Consider the following 19,686-nt stretch of genomic DNA (forward strand, 5'->3'; position numbering starts at 1 on the left):
TACAGCCCTTCACACTTTCCTAAGTGTGGTAGATACAGAGGCAGCAGCCAGTGTGTGGGACAATTTAGCTGTGGGTGTGGAGGGGTAGGAATTGATTGACTCGGGCCCAGCAGCAACTTGAAGGTTTTACTCTCTCCCTGTGCTGGTTCCCAGTTCTTGAAGGTTTTACTCTCTCCCTATGCTGGTTCCCAGTTCTTGGGTGTCAGGCATAGCTAAGACACTTTTAGTATGGTCTCCTGGCTACCAAGCCCCACTGTCCTGGCCTGTTTCTGGGGTCTGGGTATTTACAAGGCCGAGACTCCTGGGTTTATGGGGGTTGGGTCCATGAAGAGCTTCATTCTTCTCCTGAAGGTGAACCCTGATGGTGCTGGCAGCCTCCTGCTGGGTGGCTCCGCCACAGGCTGCGGCTCCTGCTGTTGTCTGCCTGTCTACCCATAAGCATTTTATAAGAAGGAAGGTATCTGTTGGCCAGATCGAGGGGTAGACATGAAGACATTTCCCATCCACCCCAGTGCAGGCTATCAGTCAGCATTGTCAGGAGGGGACCCTTGGAGGATGGGGGAGATTTCTATCACTCAGATACTGTGCCCAGCTCCTGGATAGTTTTCTAGGAGTTTCCTTCCCACATCCCTTCTTTCCTGCCCAAAAGCCAGGAGGAATGAAACCATGGCATGGTCAGGGCTGCGCTTCTCAGCCAGCAGGAAGGGCTGGTGACTTTTCCTGGACTTGGGTGACATGTCAAAGCCCATCTCTGAGACATCTTAAGTGAAACAGCCAGTGTGCTGCCTGCCATGGTGCTGGGCCTTTTATCTTTTGCCCGGTGGTGCTCTCACTGGTGCCCGCTGTTGGCTTCCTTATGGACATGCTCCATGCTGGCTTATGTTCGTCACAGGGAAGAGCGAGGACTGAGGACACTCATCAAGGGTCAAGTTGGGTTGAGGCACCCACAGGAAGAATCCCCTTAGACAAGGAGAAGACAGCGTCTCATAAGGCATTTACAGGTAGTGACCCAGTTGTTCCACAAAAGGTCAGTGTGGTCTGTATCTGTCTCGCCCTCACAGAGTGCAAGCTGATGACCTGGGCCTGGGGAAGGGCTGCAGGATGGACTGGTAGAAACCAACTCTCTCCTCCCACTGTTGTACAGGGCTACAGACAAACTTAAGATGAAAAAATTTACTTGATTGGGGTAGGAACTGAAGAGGGACCTCATTGGTAGCTGGGCTGTTGCAGGGAAATTTGCTGTGGCTCAGGTGGAGTCCAGGGTCTCCTATAGTGGGACCAAATGTCCCCATGAGCGTCCAACACTCAAATTCACCTTTAGGGGCACCTGTGGGGTGACAAACAGAAACTCAGCCACCTCCCAGGCTCTCACGCAGGTTGAAGAGGTAGCAGTTGCACAGGGACACATCCTTCCAGAGAGAGCAGCCACATAACAGGCGAACACATGGGTACACATATACTCATATTTGCCCTCTGCACGCTCACATCACATGCACCTACCATGGTGGAATACCCTATCCACCAGGCCTCAGGCAGTGTCTGCAGGGCTCCCAGGCATGGTGACTTAGGGTAGGAATGTCTTAGTGCAATATGTGCTCACCCAGCCAGGGCTGTATCTCTGAGAGATGCTAGGGGACAGAAGACCCTTACTTGAGTGGGCTTTTCCCCAAGGCACTAGACAAAGCCACCATGTCTGAAGAAGGGCTGACTCCCAATTTCCCATTGTTTTCTGCCTCATGAGGGCCCTCTGATGGCAGCTAAGTTTAGTTTCCTAGGCTCCAGGCTCCTCCCCTAGTACCTACTTCTTTGCCCACAACAGGCATAGGCTGTGTGGACAACCTCAGGGGGGCAGGATCCTGCCAAGTGGGTAAACACATGTGTGGCTCCTTAGCCCTGCAAAGCTGCCACCTGTGCAGAGAGCGCACTGCCCTTTCTCAGGGAAGCCTCTGAGCCTGTGAGCGGAGCCAGGGCTGCTCTGGAAGATGGTCAGCAGTTTCTGTGGCTCTGGTTAGTTCTGAAGTGCCCACAGGGCAAGCTGTGTTTCTGGTTCCACCTGGGTCACCCACCTTGTTACTTCCTGCCCAGTTGTCCACACTGCTCTGGGGAGCCTATGCTGAAACATCCAGCGCTCTTTTTCTGGCAAGAACCCAGAGCTGCTTCCAGGCTGTGTTCAGAAGGTGCAGAGTGGGCCTGTATTTAGATGTGCCCACTTGTGTACTGGGGTATATGGGACCTAGTGCCCACATCCTCAATGCGGGTGAGCCTCAGGGCGGGGTTAAGTCAGAGGCTGGTAGGAGCAGCGGTTGATACCCATGGTGGTGGCTTCTTGCCAGGGACCAACCGAGTCATCCAGCAGGGAAAGGGTTCCTCATCGGAGGACAAGTGGAGGCTTGGAGGGCAGCAGCCCTGGTGCCCACCCTGGGTTGACCCCAGCTGTAATGTTGGGCGGATGTGGGTCTCCTCACCTGCAGCTGCAGTTCCAGAGTCTGTACGTGCTGTAAGGACTCCATGATCCTTCTGACAAGAGCTAGAACGGGAAAACAGCTGCTTACAGCTGTGTGGGTCCAGGGCTGGCCAGCCTTCTGGCTCCCAGGCCCCACGAGTTGAGGACTGAGGAACCTTCAGGCTCAGTCCTGCCTGATCCAAGTCACCTGGTTATTTCTTGGATCTACAAGCCACTCAAACCAATTGGTCAGGGCCCTTGATCCTCTCATGTAACCTCATAGCTGGTACAACAAACACCCAATGTCTATATCCACAGCTCAGGATTTAGCTTAGAGGATCCTCAGCCCACCCTTCTGGCCACTGTACTGACTGAGCTGGTCTCCTTCCACCCCAGCTCTTCCCAGCAGAGGCAGGCCAGCTGAGGTGGTAGATACTGTGCCCCTTCCACTGGTTCTGGCTATGGTACTAGGGCTAGGAGAAGGTACCAGTCAAGATAGTCTGGGCATGGAAGACCACAGTTTCTGATGCTTCTGGCAAAGGTATGAGATGCTCTTGTCACGCCTCTGAAGGTAGCTTTGTGGCCCTGACTGTATGATCTATCTTGTGAGCTACTATCATCATCTCTACAGACTGCCCTGAATGGAGGCCCAGCCATGGATGTCTGTGCATAGAAGCTTCATGGCTGTTCTGGAGCACTAGACATGTATCTCCCGGTACTAGGGTCACCGAACGAGCTGCCAGCTGGGAGAGTCCTTGAGGGACAGAGGGGCGGAGCTTCAAAGAGATGGCAAATTTCCTGACTGTGGGTAACACCGCCCCCTATGCTCCCCTGGACGCACCTGCAAACTCAGGGACCTGAGTGTCTTCTACTTCGAACAGCAGCTCGTCATGAATCTGGGCAACTAACCTGGAGAGGAAGGAGGGCATTTGTGAGTGTGGGTGCTTCCACACGGGACCTCAGGTTAGCATTCACAGTTCCTGGTAGGTTGTTTGGCATCTGGTTTATGAAAGAGTGTGGAATAGGTATGGCCATCCTGGCACTGTGGCCTGGGGTTGCTCACCATCAGAAGGGCAGCTCCAGGGAGTGGGCAGAAGGGGTCAGGAGAGAGAGATAAATAGCTTCTGGAGAGCTGTCCAGCCTCCGAGCAGGCTGAGCATTTCACAGGTATGGGAGACTGGAAGGCTGGAGGAAGAGCTTCCTAGGAGCAGAGCGACCTCTTCATGTGCCCTAGCCTCCACCGGTTGTGGGATGTGATGAGAGCGTGGAAGGGGCAGGGGAGCCGCTCCTGCTGTGAGGAGGGAGGCTAAATGGAGAACGTGGGGGGAGCATACCCTTTAGTTTAGAGGAAATGATGGGCAATATTTTTTAAAATTTGCTTTTTAAAGTCATATAAATATTTAACAGAACTTGAAGAATGCAAAAATTCAAAGGTACAAAATTACATCAGCTATGGGATATTTTGGATGGCCCATACAGGACTCAGCATGTACTTTGGGGCAGTAAACCATAGTTCTAGGTGAACTTGGCTTCATGGACACTCAGGTTCCGTTTCTCTAGCAGTCCTGTGTGGCCCCTGAGCCCCTTCTGGCATCAGTAGGAAGAGGAGTCTAGGAAGCAGTGCTCTGTTGGGTAAGTGTTGGGCAGAGCAAACAGATTCGACCAGGTGAGTGGGGGAACAGCACATATGTGCACAGGATGAGACATGGACTGCTGGGGACATCTGAGTTCTCAACCCATAGATCTGTCAGCACATGTGACAGCTTGTCACAAACCACAGGCTCCTTGGAGGCTCCAGGGAAATGTCACTTCAAAATCCTTATAGATATGTAGTTCCCAGACCTGGTACCAGCACCTTTGTGAGCGCACAGGGTAGCTGCTCCTGCACTGCCAGGGACGAAGTGTGTAGCACGGGGGATAAGGATGGTCACAAGCACCCACAGTCCCCAGGGAAGGGTCGAGGGCATAGAGGGGCCCTTGCTGTCTCCTGGATGGAACTCTGAAGCGCAATAATCACATGCTATATGCCCCCCACTGCAGTTTGTCCTGGGTTCCCCTGTGGCACTGGAAGCTGAGGCTTCACAGGGAAGTTATGTTAACCCTCCCCACTTAACCCCAGCAGTGGTAATGGATCTGATGGTGAACCCTGGCTGGAAGGAAGAAGCAGCCTTAAAATGCCTGACTAGAGTGGCCACGATGGTTCCTGATAGCAGAGTTCTATGGTGAACTACCCATCAGTCTTCTCTAACACCCTTTGTTACTGGGCGGGAAGAGAAGGGGCTATGTTCCTAGCATGCACGCCATCTCCTCTAAGACGAGTGACCCAGTCATCTGTTTCCAACTCTCAGGAAGGTTGCAAAGGGTTGCCTTGACCATCACGACCTTCTCTTGCCTGGAAGGTGTTGAGATGGTCAGAGCAGCTACCTCAATCATGGCACTAAAGGGAAAGGGCCTGAACTTCTAAAACAAAGTCAGCAACCTCTGTGCCTTGGCACGCACAGGACTTGGCAGGAAAACGATACACCTTTTGAGCTCAGACTACTGTAGCCAGGCCACTGTTACTAGAGGCCAACAAATGCACATTCTAAAGACTGTGCAGGCAGTGGACATATCATGCTGGGTCCAGACTATGGAGGAGTGGAGTATACATTCTCAGGGACATTCACAGAGGCATTTCCTTGTGTTTTATATACTGTCCCTGGCTAGGGCATCAGCACTCCCTTCCAGAAGCCAGACTGTGGTAGGACATGGCAGGCACTAAGCTGTAGCACTGGCATGTTTTCTTAAACTAGTACCAGGGTGTCTGGCAGGCCTTGGCTTCCAAAGGGTTTACTTTTTAAATGGACAGAAACCTCAGAAGAGGCACTTGCAACTCTTTCCAGATTTAGCAGAAGTGCCTTCACACTTCTTGAAATCACACCATGCAGTCTGAGCTGCCAGTGTGGCAGGACCTAATAGGTGTGACTGTTAGTCACTCACACATCACCATCACAGCCACAGAGACATCACACTTCTCTCTGGAAGCTGGGGCACAAGAACAAGCAGGAGAAGCAGATGAATGCAGGCTTAGACCACCCAGACTCCCAGGGGACCATGCCTCTGCTGGTTGCCCTCTGCTCCACAGAGGACACAGAACTACTGTATTTGCATCTGGCTGGCCTGACACAGGCAGACAAATCCTGGCCCTTTGAGAGAACTTTCCAGAAGGGCCTAACCTCATCCCTTTGCCAATAGTTTGCCAGGAAGTTCCCTCTTATGGAGCACCCTAGCCATGCTGAATTCTTTGTGGGTTTCTCTTAGAAGTGCATTTGTGTGGTGGCACAAGATAGGAGACTCTGCAGTTCTGGGAGGACACCCAGCCCTAGCTTGTCTTCTCCTGAATTTGGACAAGGTGCACGCAGCTTGTTGCCTCAGTTTCCTTTTCTCTGTATCTCCGAGTCAGATTTCCTGTGCTTATCTTTTGGAAAGACATCGCAACCAAGGAGAGACCCTAAGCCTTAATATGCCAACATCTTTCACCAATTCGAAAAACAGCAACAGAAGAAGCAACTTGCTAGCCTTGCGTGTGGCAGATGCAGAGTGCAGTGTGTTTCCAGCGGCCACCAGGACGGGCCGACACAGGCTGTGCACAGCCCACATGAAGTGAGAGGTTATCACAGGAACAGTGGGAGTGGGCACGTGTACAGAGTCCATCAGTTACAGGAACTGGGAGGAAATCGTTGTGAGTACCGGGCAGAAGACAGAGAGAGGTGACAGGAGAAACCAGCTTGGCCCAGCTTTGCACAGTCTGCTCCCAACCCTCGGGCATGCCTGGGGCAGGGCTCAGCTACAGTCTCTGCACCTTCCTCTTGTATCCTTCCCAGAGGGCTTGCAGCTTCCCAACCTATTTCTTTTCAGTAAGAAAGTACCTGGAACAGGGCTGTAAAAAGCAGGAGACAACAGGGCGTAGAACTGAGCCTCCTGCCCTTGGCTCTGTATGACACTAATCTACAGAGCACACTTCTGTTCAGAGGTGTGAAAACCACCCAAGAACACAGGTAAAAGGTAAAAATGGGCAGGGGAAATATTCGAAGAGATAAAAGTTTTCTAAAGAAATATGAGCAATTGCTGATAAAGGAAAACTCATACCTTGAGCATGAATTATATTACTGGCCAAGAGAAAACTGTAAGTTTGGTAAGGAATGCCCAAAGGGAAGCAGGTTCCCATGTCTCCACAGCCCTCTTGGGGCTGCATATAGGGGCCCATGGGACCCATTTCACATTTTGGGATCTAGGGAAGCTGTCATCTTCCTGTAGGAGATTTCCTCCCAGGACTAGAATTGCTGACCCACTTAGGCAGTGGTATGGGCACCCTGGTGTGTAGAGGCCCATGGGAGGATCTTGGGGTCCTTAGGGTAGGATGGAAAAACATGTGGTGGGTACAAGGAGCAATGCCATTTTGGCATCCAACAGATCTCTTTGGCAGGAGTTCAATGTTGGGCCCTGGAAAAATGACTAATTCACTGACCTGGCTGTCAGGGTTGGGGATGTGGCCACTGCAGCAAAGATGTGGATCATAGCTAGCTTACAGAGGTCTGCGGCTGAACCTGTAGAGACAAGGGTTCAATTTTAGGACTTGAGGTGTGGCTCACAGTGCCTGAGCTGTTATAGAGACATTTTCCATGGACACTGCTCATTCCACTGGCTAACAATGAAGGAGTTTTTGCAAATGGAAGCAAACCATGGATCCTTAATACAATCGAGCTGCTTCCTTCCCAGTGCTGTGGGGATGTGGTTTGGATGCCTTACTGAGAAAACCTGACCCCAGTCAGATACTCAGGGTGTGAGAGAAGGGTCCTATCCATGTCAAGTAACCCATCTCTAGGACTGGCTCTTGCTGTGGGACAATGATCTTGTACACTGTAAAGATTTGTCACTTGTATTGATTTAATAAAATGCTGATTAGCTAATAACCAGGCAGGAAGTATGGACAGGGCAACCAGAACAGGAGAATTCTGGGAAGAGGAAAGGTTCAGTCTACCGTTGTCACCCGGACACAGAGGAAACAAGATGAGAATGCCTCACTGATAAAAGGTACCAAGCCACGTGACAAGAATTATGGGTTAATGTAAGATGTAAGAGTTAATTAATAGGAAACCTGAGATAATAGGCCAACCAGTTTATAATTAATGTAAGCCCCTGTGTGTTTCTTTGGGATTGAATGGCTGAGGGACTGGGTGGGATAGAAACCTCTGTCAACAGACTGTATTGTTGGTGAGAATCCTGGGGACTCAGGCTCTTACTTTTAGAGGGGAACAGAATGGCCTCCAAGGGTCTTGGAGAGGCCATCTCTTTATTTCATTTTTTAAAGGTCTGGCTATGTAGCTCAAGATGACTTTAGCCTTCCAAGGGTTGGTATTACAGGTATGCCTCACCATGTCCTTCCAAAAATGCCTGAAACATAAAGATGGCCCTGCTACATCAGCAGCTGTGACACTCAGGCAGGACGGGTGAGGGCTGTGAGACCTCAGACAGAGCAATCTGCCAAATACCCAAGGAGCAGGGGACATGGGCCTTCCAGGAAGGAGCCACAGACAGTGGTAGGCTGGGGCTAGTACCTTGTACCACAAAGTTTACTGCCTGTCGCTCTGCTTGTGCCCGAAGCTTCTGGTCCTGTGAAGAGATCCTTGGCAGAGGCCTCCTTCTACCCAAGATGGATGTCACATAGCCTAGGGTAGAGGAAGGAGAAGCAGACAAGAAACAGGTACAAGTGGCATAGCACCAAGTGGCCACTGCCTCCTTATACTGCCCTGCACTTCTCACAGAACTATCCGATATATTCCAGGGACGATGGCGTCTATACAGTAGGGCCTGTACCGGGATGTCTTCTGTTGGCCATGTGTCAAACTTCTACTCTTTTCTGGCTTCTAGCTGCACTGAGATCTTACACAGAACAAGGACATTTTTATTCTATAGAAATCGAAAGCCATATGTAGGCTTGGGCACAGGAGTCATTCTGGGGTATGTGGCAGCTGAAATATAGAACAAGGAATGGAGGGTATGTCCACACACGAAGGTAGAATGAGACCTTCTGGGGTCTGATGCTTACATGTCTTGGGGCTCTTAGGAAATGAATAAGGGTCTAGAGAGATGGCTTAGTGCTCAAAAGCACTAATCCTTCCAGAGGACTTGGTGTTTGCTTCCTGGCATCCACATGGCTGCTACCATCTGTAACTCTAGTTACAGAGGATCTGATGCCCTCTTCTGGTCTCTGCAGGCACTGCATGCTTGTGGTGCACAGACATATATACAGGCAAAACACTCAAAACCAAAAACAAGTGAATAAACACTCAAACCAAAAACAAGTGAATAAATAAATAAAATGCACATAAACCCACTATGTTGTCAGGAGATGGTGGTGCACACCTTTAATACCAGCACTCAGGAGGCAGAGGCAGGTGGATCTCTGTGAGTTCAAGGCCAGCCTGGAATACAAAGTGAATTCCAGGATAGCCAGAGCTGTCTCAAAAACATCCCCCCGCCACTATACTGGTGTATTAGTAAGGGTTTTCTAGAGTAACAGAACTTATAACATGAATCTCTCTCTCTCTCTCTCTCTCTCTCTCTCTCTCTCTCTATATATATATATATATATATATATATATATATATATATGATTTATTAGAATGACTTATAGTCTGCAGTCCAGCTAATCCAGCAATGGCTGGCTGTGAATGGAAAATCCAGGAATCCACCAGTTGCTCAGTCCATTAGACTGGATGTCTCAACTGGTCTTCAGTACGCTGGAATCCAGAAGAAGCAGGCTCCAACGCCAGTGAAGGGACAATCTTGCTAGCAAGGCCAGAGTAAGCATACAAGGAACAAAAGCTTCCTTCTTCCGTGTCCTTACACAGACTTCCAGCAGGTGTAGCCTGGATTAGAGGTGGGGTCTCTCAGATCAAATGGTCTGCATTGAAGGAGTTGTCTTCCTACCTCAGAGATCTGGATTAGAAGTGGTTCTTCCAGGGGAGGGAAATGGGAGGAGAGGAGGAGGTGGAAATTTTTAATAATAATAATAATAAAAGAAAAAATGAATAAAGTATAGCTAAATCAGTAAAAAAAAAAGAAGTGGCTCTTCCTATTAAAGCAAAAATTGCTCACAACTCTGCCCTCCATTTTTGGGTTTTAGTTAATTCCAGATGTAGTCAAGTTGGCAACCATGAATAGCTCTCACAAGCCCACTCTTTGTCAATTTGACAAATAATCATAGCTCCTTATGTTGTGATTAATTTCCAAAGGAAGAATAACCAGGTCATAATAATGCCTAAGCATGAGATAAATATCCAATGTACAATCATAAGTGCATTATAAATTTACCAGGTCAGGATTATACCTAACTGATGACATAACTATCCCTCGTACAATTACAAACACATTATAAATCTAGTCTAGGTGACAATGTCCCTTGAGGAATATTCTTTTACTATCTTAAACTTAAATATGATAACCACTGATACTCTTAATTGATGTTACAGTCCATGATAAAGTAATTGAGGAAAGAAAACACAAATATATGTACAAACACATTCTGGTTTTTTTGTTTATTTTTGTTCTTTTCTTTTCTTTTCTTTTCTTTTTTGAGACAGGGTTTCTCTGTAGCTTTGGATCCTGTCCTGGAACTAGCTCTTGTAAACCAGGCTGGCCTCGAACTCACAGAGATCCACCTGCCTCTGCCTCATGAGTGCTGGGATTAAAGGCGTGTGCCACCACCGTCCAGCTCACATTCTTTTTTATTTTAATTTTTTTGTTCATTTTATATACCAACCACAGTTCCCTCTCCATCCCTTCCTTCCACTTCCCCCCACGCACCCCCATTCACTCCTCAGAAAGGGTAAGGCCTCCCATAGGGAGTCATCAAAGCCTGGCACATGAAGTTGAGACAGGACCAAGCCTCCTGCATCAAGGCTAAGCAAGGCTTCCCACCAAAGGGAATAGGCTCCAAAAAGCCAGCTCATACACCAGGGATAGATCCTGGTCTCATCGCCAGGAGCCCCACAAACAGACCAAACCACACAACTGTTACCCGCATGCAGAGAGCCTTCTCCGTTCCAGGTCCCATACAAAGCTAGCAGCTTTTGGTGTATGGGCCGGATCACCACACCAAATGGGGAATGTGCTGTCTCCAGACTCCAAACAGGCCAACTAAACATTGTGCTTTTGTTTTGGTGGTGAAAGGGTCAGGTGCAATAACTTATCCTTCATCTTGAAAGGAATGTCTCTGCATGCCCCACACCACTGGACTCCTAAGAATTTCACTAAAGTAAAAGACCCTTGAATTTTGGTTAGATTTATTCCCCACCTTCTGATGTGCATATGTGTTACCTATGAGTTCAAAGTGGTTGCTAGTTCTTGGTCCAATCAGAATAATGTTGTTAATATAGAGCACCAAAGTAATATTTTATTGAAGAGACAGACAGTCAAGATCCCTTATGTCACAGGGCAGGAGAGTTAATATATCCTTGAAGCTAAACTGTAAAGGCCTTACAAACTGTAAGCAAATTGCTTCTGGTGCTCCTTATGGACAAGTACCAGGAAAAGGCATTTGCTAGATCAATAGCTGCATATCACGTACCAGGAGATGTGTTGATCTGTTCAAGTAAGGACATCACATCTGTACAGCAGCTACAATTGGAGTCACTACCTGGTTGAGTTTTGACCCATCTGTCTTCTGCACTGGCCAGATAGGAGAGTTAAAGGGAGATGTGGTGGGAACTCCACCCCTGCATCTTTCAAGTCCTTGATGGAGGCACCAACTTCTGTAGTTCCTCCAGGGATGAGATATGTTTTTGACTGACTGTTTTCTTTGGCACAGGCAACTCTAAAGGCTTCCATTTAGCTTTTCCAACCATGATAACCCTCACTCCACAGGGTCAGGGAGCCAATGTGAGAATTCTGCCAACTTCTAAGTATATCTAGTCCAATTAGATATTTCTATAGAAATAACTACAGGATGAGTTTGAGGCCCCACTGGACCTACTGTGAATCAGCCTTCAACCAAAACTCACCTGACCTCCATAAGCTCTTACTTTAACAGGAACGTCACAGGATTTCCTGGGATCTCCCAGAATCAGAGTCAATTCAGAACCAGTAACCAAAAGACCCCAGAAAGTCTGATTGCTTCCTTTCCCCCAGTGTACAGTTCCCCTTGTAAAAGGCTGTAGGCCCCTCTGGGGAAGGAATGGAGAAAGGCTAACCGTAAAACCTTTAGGCATTTTATCAAGTCCTACCTTAGGGGAACCTGGATGGACATTCAAGGGGTCTGCAAACTAGTTCAAGTCTGGAAATTGATTCATGGGCTGAGATTGCCTTTGCTACTATCCTTTGAACCCTTTCTTTCATTTGTTTACAAATTTTTCTGCTTATACAGATCAAACAAAAACTTAGTGGGTTTCTTACGTATTTCATGCCTGGAAATATCATGACTGATTAGCCAGAAGCACAGGTCCATATGAGTCATGCCACCATGAAATTCACTTTGCTTGTGCTGACCAATAATGGGTTAGGCCATTATGGGCATTACTTGTCTGTGCTGCCCTTTGCATTAACTGTGATCACCGTCTTAGGGTTTCTATTGCTCTGAAGAGACATCATGACCACAGCAACTCTTGTAAAGAAAAACATTTAATTGAGGTGGTTGCTTACATTTTCAGAGGTTTAATCCATTTTATCATGATGGGGAGCATGGCAGCCTGCAGACAGACATGGTGCTGGAGAAGGAGCTGCTACATGTTGCTATGCAGGCAGTAGGAAAAAGACTGTCTCATTGGGCATGGTTTGATTATATATGACCCCTCAAAGCCTGCCTCCACAATGACACACTTCCTCCAACAAGACCACAACTACTCCAACAAAGCTGCACCTTCTAATAGTGCCACTCCCTTTGGGGACAATTTTCTTTCAAACCACCACAATCACCTTGCCTTGGGTGATTCACTGTTGCCACCTGGCCCCTGCTACCTTGGGTCCCAATTAAACCCAACTGAACAGCATCATCTCTGACCTAAGGCCTAGCACAAGAAAAAGGGCGACAATGAAGCTCTTCAAATATGCTGGTGCCCCCTCACCATTTTGTGTCTTATAGGGCATATCTCCTAGGCCTCTCCATTGTGGAGGATTAGGTTTTACATAGTGTACCTGCTCCAGCATTGCTATTCTCCTGAGCCTTTAAATCCATTCATCAACACTAAGCCAAAGGATATCAGGAATCTCCAGCTCTTTTTAGGAGGCCATCTCTTGACAAATGCTTCAGCCAATCATTCAAGCAAACTTTTAACACCCTTTAAAAAACCGTGTGAACTTTCATATTAAACCTAGAATCTCCATTCAGAGAGCCATAAACTCAGCCTGAACCAGTTCATGTTCCTTCCACCACTATCCTACACCTTTCAAATCCATCCCTACACATAGTGCCCAGACTTCTGCTTGAATGAATTAGCACTCTCAGTAAGCTATTTAGTAATGTAACACACCTCTTCATGGACTGCACTTTCTACCTCACCTCTAAGAGCCTGCTCCAAGTCTGGTTCTAGGTCTAAAGTAATGGTTCTCAACTTGTGTGTCAACCCCCAGGGGGGCTGAACGACCCTCTCACAAAAGTCCCCCAAGACCACTGGAAAACACAGAGATTTACTTTATGATTCCTAACAGTAGCAAAGTTACAGCCATGAAGTAGCAACAAAAGCAGTTTTATGGTGAGCAGTCTCCACAACACGAGGATCTGTGTTAAAGGACTGCAGCATTAGGAAGGCTGGGAACCACTGATCTAGAGGCAATTATTGGTGGGTACTGAGGGACACCAGTATTGTTTCGCCTGGCATCTCTTTCAGAAGAAGTCTCGCTGGTTCAGCAGCAGACAATGAGAGATTTATTTCCTTGGTCAAAGGTGAAAATGGCAATATTTCAAGGGGTGGGGCTAAAGACAGAGAGAGACTACTTCTTCAGGAAAGATAAACTCTAAAGAACCCGAGGACTCAAAGTTTTCAGCTTCAAAAGGTTCCTCGCAGACAGCCCTGGCCCACATTACAGGGTCTACTCTTTACCAGTTAGTGGCCTTACTCTGAGGACACCATCTGAGGCTGGGACTTAAATTTTTGCTGTAATTCAGCCAGCTTTGTATGAGGGCTTTGGTTTGGTCTTCTGCAATTTGAGCTCTGTGGCTACCGAAGAGAGGATTCTCTTCCAGGGCACACTTAGACACTTTTACACTGCTTGTACAATTCAGGAGCCCTTCAGTTTTATCACTAAGCTCTTTGCCATCTTCCACTGTATTTTGAGATGCAAGAAGTTGGTTGATTTTTATCATGGAGCTCAATCTTATTCTTTGTCAATTTATCCAGAGATGCTGATCAGCATCATCGTTTTCCTTATTTTTCCCCAAACTGTCAAAAGTTTCAGATACAGGGTCACCAAATCCATTGTCACTTACAATTGATGAATCAGGATAATCTTGTCTCCTTAAGTTAGTAAAATAGTTCACACCGTGGGCTTTCAGTACTCTCCAGGCTCCCAGGGGAAGAACTTCTAGAGGATTCGATAACCATAGGTGTTGGCAAGTTGAAAAGCCTATTCATCTTTATATGTCTGTTGTTCTAGAACCAACTCTGGTACCAAAATCTGTATTAGTCAGGATTCTCTAGAGTTGCAAAGAACTTATAGGACGGGTCTCTATAGAAAGGGGATTTACTAGAATGACTTGCAAGCTGCTAATTCAATGGCTGACTGCGAATGGAAAATCCAGGAATCCAGTAGTTAAGGTGTAGCCCGGATTAGAGGTGAGGTCTCCCCTAAGCAATAGAGGAGAGGGTGTCTGAACTGACCTTACCTTGTAGTCAGACTGATGATTATCTTAAATATCACCATGGAACCTTTGTCCAACAACAGATGGGGAACACAGGCAATGACCCACATCAGAGCACTGGACTGAGCTCCCAAGATCCAGTTGAAGAGTGGAAGGAGTGAGAGTATGAGCAAGGAACTCAAGACCATGAAGGGGTCATCCACTGAGACAGCTTTCTTGAGCTAATAGAAGCTCACCAACTCCAACTGGATGGGGAGTGAACGAGCATAGGGACAACCATGCCCCTGAAGTGGGCTGACAGCTGGGGCAGACTGAGGGGCCATTGATAGTGACACTGGGATGTGTCTCTACTGCATGTACCAGCTTCTTGGGATCCTATTCTCTTCGGATGTAAACCTTGCTCAACCTAGACATAGTAGGGAGGGCCTTGGACTTTCCAAAGGGCAGGGTGCATGGCACTCCCTTAGGGTTGGGAGGGTGAGGGGAGGGTCTGTGGAGGGAGAGGGAGGGTTTTGGGAGGAGGGGAGGGAGTGGGAATTTGGACTGGTATTTTTTTAAGTAATAAAAAAAGAAAACAGCAACAACAACAAAAAAAAAAAGAGGTGGGGTCTCTCAGATCAAATGGTCTGGATTGAAGGATATGTCTTCCTACCTCAAAGATCCAGATTAGAAGTAGATCTTCCTACTTCAAATAAAGCAAATATCCCTCACAACTCTGCCCTCCATTTTTGGGGTTTAGTTAATTCCAGATGTAGTCAAGCTGACAACCAAGAATAGCTCTCACAGTTGGTTACACATGTTCCTGAGCAGAGAGGACTTCTTTTTTAACTTGATGTGGGTCAGAAGCATATGTTTCACTGGTGAGTTCATAGGTCCAAGGATCAGAAGAACTCTTTACATATAGAACCTATAACTTTTTGTTGTTGGTGGTAGGGTAAGTACTGAGATCTAGTCTCTCACCCCTATGCTAGCTAATGCACTGAGCTGTCCTCCAGCCCCAAGGCAATTGTCATGGAGCGACAAGGTTCTGCGTACCACTTCATGGGTGATATGTGAAACTAGGACAGGGCACCGAGCTTCTGACTCAGCACATTTGGTTACCATGTCTATAGCTTCTGACTGGATGTTGGGTATCATTGACGTTATGTTGTTGAGTATAAGTGTCTTTGCTCTCTATCTATGACTCTCTTGGCAGGTCTTCATCACTTGTATATCTCCCTGATTTTTTTTTTTTTGTGTGTGTGTGTGTGTGGTTTTTCAAGACAGGGTTTCTCCTGGCTGTCCTGGAACTCGCTCTGTAGACCAGGCTGGCCTCAAACTCACAAAGATCTGCCTGCCTCTGCCTCCCAAGTGCTGGGATTAAAGGTGTGCGCCACCACTGCCTGGCCATCTTCTTGACTTTTGAGGCCTGTCTTTGTGCTGGGGGTGAGGAAGCTAGAGTAATCTTTCTGTGGAGCTATAAGGTGTGGCTCTTGTGAGGCATTTATTGGCTGTATCAGGTATTCAGTGAGTTAACTCCAGCCTATATGAACTTGGAACCATCCTGCTGGCTGCTCCCAGAGCTTATTCTGTGTGGGTCTTCTCCAGCTCTTGTGCTGTGTGCCTCCAGACATAGGAACATACAGGAGTCATCTCATCTTGGCAACCACAGCAATAGGATACTCACTTCCAAGTGTCTGAAACTCATGTACTTTGGCCTGTTTCACGGTTGTCTACGGAGTGACTGAACTGTGTTCCAAAGTGGATGCCATCTGACTACACATGCTTCAAACCTTGTCTATCCTCTATCCAGCATTTCCAGCGCTGGTGATGAGTTTCTTTCTGTAGTGCAAGATGACCTGATGCCCTGCCACTCTACGCTGGTGCTCAGGGTGGAAGCAACACTCTGGATGTCATTCTCGTGTCAGGACACCTGGCATCCCTTCACCGCACACTTAGGAGTGACTGGTGAGCCATGGGAATATTGGCACAAGAATCCATCATCTCACCCACTCATTCCCAGTTAGATTTTAAAAATGGCAGTGGCCACTCTAAGGCACCAGGCATGGGAACCTGGTAGAGGAACCTGGAGCAAAAGCATCAACAGTCTTTGTTGACTGCAGTCGAGATATCTTGATTTAGACAATTTTGCATTTTGAGTAAGAGACAACTATGTGAACAAGCTGTGGGCTGGCCTCTCTGGGGCTTTAGGAGTAACTGGTGTGGCTGTAATTGTTTGAACTGAGGATGGTAGAGTACATAGACACCTGAGAGCCTGACCCCATTTGCACTGGCAATCAGAAGATGTTGGAGTCCCAGCCTCTCTGGCATCTATCTCCTTGAGTGACATCTCTGTTTTCCCTCATTTCATCTCTGCTCCTAACACCTTTGCTATCCTAGACTGTCCTCCGGTTGTAGCCCTGACCTCAAACTCTCCAAATCTCTTGCAACAGTGTTGCTGGACTAATTTTTAAAACAAAACTCAGATGCCTGCCATGTAAAGCTCTATGAATGGGCTGGGCTTGATCAACCCCATCTATTCTCTTCATACTCTGCCCAGGTTTTCCCACTTGCTCACATTGGGGACTTTCCTAGGCCCTTCCTGACATTTCAAGACCTAGCCCTGGTCACCTCCTCAGCAAGGCTGTAGCTGGCAGTTCTTCTGGGTTCTCTCTCTGTCCTGAAACCCTCTGGTGTCTTCCACACATGGGATGTAATGCTTGTTGCATCCCATGGGCTCTCTGTCTCACCTGCCAACAGGTGAGGTGTGAAAGTGAGAAACTGCGTCCTTAGCATTGGCATGAAACATGCCAGGCATCCAGGTAATCTTGGCCAATAACCTAGTGATTATTCTAATGTGCTTTGGGTATTAATTCCTTTAAGAAAGAACAAGGAGGAGAGGTGATGTCTGTACCAGAGAAGAGTGCTGAACTATGCCCACTCTACCGGTGACCATGGGATTTAGGCTTTGCCTGGACCTCCTGCTGACTCATTTTATTCTGTTGTAAAATGGGGGCAGCACCATCACCCACTTCTTCTCACCCCCATTTTTTTATTCATCACCCACTTCTTAATTATTGTGAAGATTACTTGAGTAGCTTAATGGGCAACATTTAAAGGTCCCCCCCCCCCCCCGCAGTGTGCAGCTGCGTTACTCAAGAGTCTGTATTGTGTCTATATTTCCATCTGTAGTATGTGAGAAGACAGTGGCTTCATAAGTTCTCGTCAACACTGGGTACTATCACTATTGCATCACTTCAAATAGACAGTAATTTAACTTCTCCTGAGACTCCGGGTGGACAGTAGTCAGGACAGATGGAGACCTGCTGGATGTGGGGCAATGACAACGTCTAAGTGAGTAGCGAGCTGTGGAATCTGATTGTGCTGGGGCTTTGTGGAGGATCCCTCTGACTGGGCACCAACGCTGCTGATGGCATCTGCAGGCAGGCCAAGGACAAGCCTGAGGTGGCTGCCCAGAACTATGAGCACAAGCACAGGCTCCAGGCTATAATCTCTTGAGGCCCTGAGGGCACTTGAGAACTGCAGGTGTCTGCTGTACCCTGGAGCACACGCTAGAGCTCATGTTTAGGAATGGAAAGTCCTGCCAGTCCAATCCAATTTCAATTTTCATCCTGTTAATAGTGATTTGTGAGTGTTATCTCGGCACCAGTCATTAATCCTGCTGTCTGTTGTTAATATGTGATCATCCATTTATTTTCTTCCTTCTGTGATTTTTGCAGCTCTTTCCTAAAATTTATTATATATAATATAATATTATAATATATATATATATATTTATTTTTTGGTGTGTGTGTTGAATCCATAGTTACAAATATTTCTTTTTTTCTTTTTCTTTTTCTTTTTTTGTTGTTTTTCAAGACAGGGTTTCTCTGTGGCTTTGGAGCCTGTCCTGGAACTAGTTCTTGTAGACCAGGCTGGTCTCGAACTCACAGAGATCCGCCTGCCTCTGCCTCCCAAGTGCTGGGATTAAAGGCGTGTGCCACTACCGCCCGGCTATAAATATTTCTTTTAAAAATACTCTTAGGGGCTGGAGAGATGGCTCAGAGGGTAAGAGCACTGGCTGCTCTTCCAGAGGTCCTGAGTTCAATTCCCAGCAACCACATGGTGGCTCACAACCATCTGTAATGAGATCTGGTGCCCTCTTCTAGCTTGCAGGCATACACACAGACAGAATGTTGTATATATAATAAATAAATCTTTATATAAAAAAACAAAAAACCCAATCTTGGTTTGGAGAGATGTCTCAGTGGTTAAGAACACTGACTGTTCTTGCAGAACCCGAGTTTGGTTTCCATTCACATGGTGCCCTACAACCATTTGTAATTCTAGTTCCAGGGAGATCCAATGCCTGTTCTGGCTTCCACAACACCAACCACACACACCATACATGCAAGCAAAAACACTTATGCGCATGAAAATTAAATAAATATATATTTTAAAAAATAAATAAAAATATTATTTTATCTCCAAATAAAGCAGATACATAGGTAAATCTCACTTTTTGATGAGACTTGCTTTATTGGAATAAACACACACACACACACACACGCATGCACACGCACATGCAAATATACAAAATATAAAGTTACAAAGGATTTTAATGTATTTCCAAACAAATAGAGGACAGATGGCATCTCACAGAGTGTATAAAGCTACATCCTTATTGTGCTGTGTTCACAGATATATCTTATTTGTGAAGATACTGTATAAATGGGTTACAAGCCTTTCACAGGAATATATGTTCCACTTTCAGGGTCTTTTTTTTTTTTTTTTTTTTTTTTTTTTTTTTTTGAGGGAGAGTTTCTTTGTGTAAGTCCTGGCTGTCCTGGAACTCCCTGTGTAGACCAGGTGATCCTCCAACTCACAGAGATCCACCTACCTCTGCCTCCTGAGTGCTGAGATTAAAGGTGTGCGCCACCAAGTCCAGCAGGCTTTAAGGCATAGGGCTTTACCTGCCTAGTTTTACCTATATGTGTAGTTATCATGTTAATTCAAGCTTGTTTATTTTTTGCTACAGGCAGAACCTAGTTGCCGTGGGCCCTACCGGAGGAGCAGTGAGTTGCAATTGAGGTCCCAGGTGTCAGCCAGCAGAAGGAATCTAGCATGGTGTGAGCTGACATGGGGAGATGGCCACTGCCTGTAATATAGTGTGTTTAGATCTTGGAAATACCCCATTCTACTGGGCATTTTTACCTGTGGACTGTAAGAAGATGACCCCTCCCTAAGCTGTACTGTCTAATTTGATAAAAATGATAGCTTATATCATGTTCTGATAAATAAAAGCAAATACAAAACTATGTTTCGTAGCTGTGACTCATGAGCCCACTTCAGAAGGTGCTCAGGCTAATGATGGAAAGGAAAACACCGGAGTCCAGGAACCAGCTGCTCTAACTCTCTTAAAGCTAAA

At 46.9% G+C, this 19,686-nt stretch overlaps 1 protein-coding gene across 3 annotated transcripts in view; it reads right to left on the reverse strand.

Annotated features, from left to right (window-relative positions):
• Window positions 1-1,267: 1,267 nt before the first annotated feature.
• LOC121436483 (DNA polymerase nu-like) overlaps window positions 1,268-19,686 on the reverse strand; it is a 137,837-nt gene continuing 119,418 nt past the window's right edge. For all 3 annotated transcript variants that reach the window (XM_041636431.1, XM_041636432.1, XM_041636430.1), the window contains 5 exons: window positions 8,041-8,151; window positions 6,951-7,029; window positions 3,285-3,352; window positions 2,466-2,527; window positions 1,268-1,327 (listed from right to left, as the gene is read on the reverse strand). In XM_041636431.1, the coding sequence (XP_041492365.1) occupies window positions 1,268-1,327; window positions 2,466-2,527; window positions 3,285-3,352; window positions 6,951-7,029; window positions 8,041-8,151 (380 nt within the window). The remainder of the gene's footprint in view (window positions 1,328-2,465; window positions 2,528-3,284; window positions 3,353-6,950; window positions 7,030-8,040; window positions 8,152-19,686) is intronic.

Source organism: Microtus oregoni, unplaced genomic scaffold (assembly GCF_018167655.1).
Source record: "Microtus oregoni isolate MIOR12 unplaced genomic scaffold, Mior012 000049F_ref0000343, whole genome shotgun sequence".
NCBI lineage: Eukaryota > Metazoa > Chordata > Mammalia > Rodentia > Cricetidae > Microtus > Microtus oregoni.